The sequence below is a fragment of the Cenococcum geophilum genome (assembly GCF_001692895.1).
Source record: "Cenococcum geophilum 1.58 unplaced genomic scaffold K441scaffold_17, whole genome shotgun sequence".
Taxonomy (NCBI): domain Eukaryota; kingdom Fungi; phylum Ascomycota; class Dothideomycetes; order Gloniales; family Gloniaceae; genus Cenococcum; species Cenococcum geophilum.
Genome location: NW_027137575.1, coordinates 1,895,996 through 1,901,846, shown reverse-complemented (window position 1 = coordinate 1,901,846; position 5,851 = coordinate 1,895,996). Strand labels below are relative to the sequence as shown.

Below are 5,851 nucleotides of genomic sequence, written 5' to 3'. Positions count from 1 at the left end.
GCGGCCTTCTACTATATAGTATATAGGAAAGGCTAGACCGTTACTGTAGCTTCCTAATTATAACTATATAAGCTTAATAAAGAATAAAACTACATCCTTTATAGTAATAGGATAGATATAATTAACCTTTTAGAAGATAACGCCCCTACGGAACTCTACGGACTTTTACCTTTAGACTTTAAAAAGTTTATAAAACTTAAAAAAGGACTTACTAACAAAAAACTCCGCAAGCTCCTCCCTAAGAGGTACTATAACTTTATTAATATATACTTATAAAAGGGCGTAGATATACTCCCCCTATATTAACCTAATAACTATACTATTAATATTAAATAAGGAAAAACGCTACCTTATAAGAGACCTTACCTAATATTAAAAGATAAACTTCTAGTTATAAGAAAGTATATTAACGAGCACCTTAATAAAGGGTTTATTTGTCCTAGTATATCACTAGTAGCTACTCCTATTTTTCTTACTAAGAAGCTAAGAGAAGGTATTTAATTCTACGTTAACTATAGAAGACTTAACACTATTATAATTAAAAACTAATACTTAGTACCGCTTATACAGGAGACCCTTAAACGGCTTAGCTAAGCCAAAATCTATACTAAGCTTAATATTATTGCCGCCTTTAACTATTTTTAAATATAGGAAGGTAATAAATAGAAAACCGCATTTATATTGCGCTTCGGCCAATTTAAATATACTATTATACCCTTTAGCGTATATAACGGCCTAGGCACCTTTTAAAGCTATATTAATAACGCCTTATAAGACTACCTTAATAAATTTTACTCTACGTACCTAGACGATATACTTATTTATAGTAATAACCCNTNTAAGTATACNAAACNCGTTTAAAAGGTCCTATAGCGCCTTAGGGACNNAGGNCTTTATATTNATTTAAAGAAATGNAAATTCTTAGTTATAGAAGTAAAATACCTTAAACTAATTATTACTACTAAGGGTGTCCGTATAGACCTTAAGAAGGTATATATAATTACTAAATAGCAAGCCCCTAACTGCATTAAGGATATATATAAGCCTTCCTTAGTTTCGCTAACTTTTATTAGAAATTTATATATAACTTCTTAGGCGTAGTAGTACTACTTACAGCAATAATGTAAATAAAGGGCCTTTTTATAAAAGGAAGAAAAACGCACCTATGCTTTACCTAGACGCCTAAATATAAGAAGGCGTTTTAAGACCTTAAAAATGCCTTTACTAAAGTACTTATCCTAGCCTACTTTACACTAGAATAACAACTCTATTTTAAAACTAACTCCTTAAACTATATTAACGTAGGCGTCCTTTTATTACGGACGCTTTAAGTATAATATTACGACTACTTGGGGAAGAGTCGGAAGAAGCTAGTTGGTTAATACAAGCACGGTCTAAAATGGAGCCGATAGAGCCATGTAACGAGAAATGGTAACCGAGGTCACGTGACATAATCTGTATAATCTATAGGATCTATATAATCCATAACAGAGTAGATAGAGCATACGTATATTATGTATAAGAAGGATTTTATAGGAGTACAGTTGTGTATTTAAGGACCCTTAGTCCCTACCTAGATAGTTCCTTCCTTATAGTAATTTTCAGAATACAATTAGAGTTAATTTATTAGGCAACCACTCCACCAGTTATTATTACTTATCAACTTTTATACTTGCATTTCCTACACACCTAGCCCAATAATAAGCCCACTGTAGTTCCTGCTATAAGGTTCCGTTACACAATTACTACCTAGTTACGGTATTAAATATAGAAAGTCAAACAATATGCCACCAAAAGCACTAACCACGACGCCATTAACGGCGGCAACTACTTTAAGGTTAGGTAATAACACTAGTATAGCAGACACTAACTTATAGCAACCTATAACGGTTAGACAGCTATAAGAGATAGTAGACCAGCTAATAGAAAATAATGCGACGTTGGAAAATAGAATTAATAGGATAGGCGCAGCAAAGATTAAGCTACTATTAATTAAAAGATTCTTAGGAGAGAGGTCTAAGCTTAAAGGATTTCTTACGTAAATGTACTTTAAAGTTATATAAGAAGGGGCAAAGCTGCCAATACCTATAGATTAAATAGCCTACGTAGGACTATTCCTGTTAGGAAGAGCACTTAAGTAGTTTAAGCCTTACCTTATGGAAATACAGGCGAACGGGATAACGACTACTAACTAAGATATGCGATTTATGTTCTTAAATTGGGAAGGGTTTACGGAACGACTTATACAAATATTTAGAGACCTAAAATTAATAACTACGGTAAAAATAAAACTTTAAGATATTACGCAACGAACCTTAGCAATTAAGTACATAACGTAGTTTTAAACGCTAGTAATATAAGTAGAGTAGAATAATAAGGCGCTTATAGCATAGTATAAATAAGGACTTAAGGCTAAAGTCTAGGATGTAATTATCCTAATAGAAGATACGGACACCCTAAGGGAACTAATAGATTAAGTGATTAAGATTAATAATTGGATCTACTAAAGGGAATAGGCTAAGAGAGGCTAGGATAGAGTTTTATAGTTATATAAGGCGTAAAGTACGCAACAACCAAAGCTAAGTTAAAAACTATAGTATGGCGTAGAGCTAATAGACCTAAGTAGTACTAAAGAAGCCTATAAGAGATAGAGTAAGAAATAGTAAAAACCTAAAGGATAAGGATTAAGTAATTAAAGGTCTAAGGAGCAAAGGCCAAATCAGGGATCTTAGTAGTAGAAGACATTTAGGCGGACTCTATAATAAGAAAAATGGTTTAAAGAAGGAGCTTATATAAATTATAGGAAACAAGGTTACTACATTAGAGACTATAAAGGTAGTTAGAGTTACTATATAGTAAAAGGAACGAGACTAGTAGACGATATACACGTATAGAGGGACAATAATGTACTGCGAGGAATAAAAGAATATTTAATTAAAAGTTTCGTGTTTTGTTATAATAACGTATGCTAAATTTATAAGGACGCTAAGTACGGTGTAAGCTATTAGCTATAAGAGCTAGCACTTATAAGATATAGAGGAACTAACGAACTAGTTCGCAGATCGGATATTAAGGACAATGACTTTAATATAGGCAAAATATTCCATAACGATGAGGCAACAAAGGCCGCTTATTAGGAGTGAGCAGACCTCAGAGATATTATATAAGAGGTAGAGGATAATTCTACTATAGAATAGGGAACATTAGTAGGGATCAAGACCCCACTAGACACGATATCTATCGCTTTATAAGACGCAAAAGAAGTAGGATAGCGAACTACTTTGGCACTTAATAAAGGCAAAAGGCCAATGGCTTAAGATTCTTAAGACGAGATAAGAAATAACTAAGATTCTTAAAATGAGATAAGGTAAGCTTAAGAACCTATAACGGATAATAACTAATAAAGCAGAGCAGTAGCTTAGTTTAAAGATATATAAATAAGCTTGGGATAGAGTTTCCTATAAGCATAAGACTCTTAAGACGAGATAAGTAAGATTTAAGACTTTTAAGACGAGATAAGAACACTAAGTAAGCCTAGTTGGACTAAGGCTAGAGTAAAACTTAAGTTAGAAGCAAGCTTAGGATTAAAGAATCTAAGGGGTTAAGAATTTAGAGCGTGAATTAGGACACCTATAGGTAAGAGGTAAGAAGCTTCTTTATAGATTAAAGAATCTATAGCATAAATAGTAACTAGACTAGGAGATAGATATATAGACCTAAAGGACTTACTAGGAGAATATAGTATTCGGCCTAAAGATCGAAGAGTTAATACTAAGATTAAGAAGTAAGAAGACTTTAAGGATCTATCTATAAAACGCAAACTAAAAGAAACTATAGAAGAATTTAGGTAAAGAATTATCGCATAGCAAGAACAGAAACTAAATAAGAGATTTAGTATATTAGGACGTATAAGGGATAGAGCACTAGTACAAAGAATTACTAATAGGCCTAGAGTAGGCATACTAAAAGCTAAGTGGCTTACTAAACTGGAATAAGAAGAGGATTTAGGGATTCCTACTAGGTTTAAAGAACGATATACTAAAGGCTATTATAATATAGTAATAAAAAGATACTTCCTTACGGATAAGCCGTATATACTCTAGTAGCTATACTAAAAGTGGTATAGGCAAAGGCATAACGATAAGTGGGAAGATTTCTATATATAGTTAGATAAGAAAGTTATTTAGAACCACCTAATTACAGAAAAGGCTATAACTTATATTAAAGGAGCCTTAATTATAATATTAAAGGATCTAAAGGAACGATTAGAGGACTAGAAAAGTAAAAGGCGTATCTTAGTACCTGCGAATAAAGTTATAATATTTAGATTAACATAATAGAGGTTTAAACTTAAGGATAAAAACGAACTAAGAGTTAACCTAAAGTACCTAGCACACTATACGCTATTATAGATTGTATACGTAGACGATATATATAATATGCATAAAAACCTAAAGGAAAAGAATTAAAAATACTTTATAAGGATGTATTAAATAATAGATAAGTAATAATATAGGAATGCTAAGTATATATACAGCTAGCATCTAGTAGAAGTTTAAGAGTTAGGAAACTTAATACTTTAACTAGAAAGATTCCTTACAGAAGAATGCTTAGATGGATAATAGTAGTAGAAATACCTAGAGAACACGTATCTATAGTATATTAAAGATAAAAAGCAAACTAGGCATTAGCTAAAGAATAAGCTAAGTATAGTAGAGTTAAGCAGCTAATAGTTAGGAAAAGTAGAGGCCTACAGGACTAGAGGAAGCCAGTAGTAGAGCCTTAGACCCTTAAAGGAATTTAAAAACAATACCTAAATTTACAAGTTAAATGGCAAAATTAGTAGTTCGAAGCGCTAATAGATAGTAGAGCAACGCGAAACCATATCTTACTAGCAGTAGTTAAAAGAATAGGGCTACCTTATAGATAGAAGGAGTAACCTTACCTATTAGTTATAATTTTAGGAGATCCAATAGCCTACGGAGGAGGGATTATTAATCTTAAAATAGGACCTATTTAGCTAACCATTAAAGAAAGATAAATTAAGATGTCTTTTAATATATTACCATTAGGGAATAATAAGGCAGTATTAAAAATACCTTAGTTATAAAAATACAATTTAAAGATTAATTAGATTATAGGTTAGGTCAATATTAAGGATACTTAATGCCGTAAGATATAATAATAAGCCAAGTTAGTATAGTACTAAGCAAAAGCAACCTACAAAGAAACGGAAAAGGGACTAGGCTATGTACTAAAAAGATACTATAAGTATAGTAAGAAACTATAGTTACCAGAAAGTAAAAAGCTATTAGATTATATAGTATAGGACTATAAAATAGAATTAGAACTAGGAATAAGTCTAAGGTTCTTTCCAATCTATAAGCTTACTAAAGAAGAAGGTAGAGCGTTAAAAGAGTTTATTTAGGAAAATTTATAGAAGGAATATATTAGACTATTATAGTTATTAGCGGGTTATCTAGTACTATTCGTACTAAAGAAAAATGGCAAACTAAGGCTGTATATTAACTATAGACAGTTAAACAGCATTACTAGGAAGGATAGGTATCCTTTACCCTTAATTAGCAAAATCTAAGATAGGATAAGTAACGCGCAAATCTTTACAAAGATATATCTAAGATAGGCGTACTATTAGATTAGGATTAAAGAAGGCAATAAATAGAAGGCAGCCTTTAGGTTAAAGGAAGGACTATATAAACTATTAGTTATATAATTTAGGCTTATAAACGCACCAGCAACGTTCCAGAAGCGTATTAATAATATATTAGGAGAACACTTAGATAAATTTATTATAGTATACCTTAATAATATTATTATCTACTTAATAGTT

At 31.5% G+C, this 5,851-nt stretch overlaps 1 protein-coding gene across 1 annotated transcript; it reads left to right on the top strand.

Moving 5' to 3' along the window:
* Positions 1–348: 348 nt before the first annotated feature.
* K441DRAFT_557219 (uncharacterized protein) lies at positions 349–5,596 on the top strand (the record flags this gene model as incomplete). The annotated part of the gene is made up of 2 exons (XM_067643369.1): positions 349–453; positions 5,465–5,596. Coding segments are annotated over 2 exons (237 nt in total), but the record flags the coding sequence as incomplete, so codon positions are not given.
* Positions 5,597–5,851: the final 255 nt, after the last annotated feature.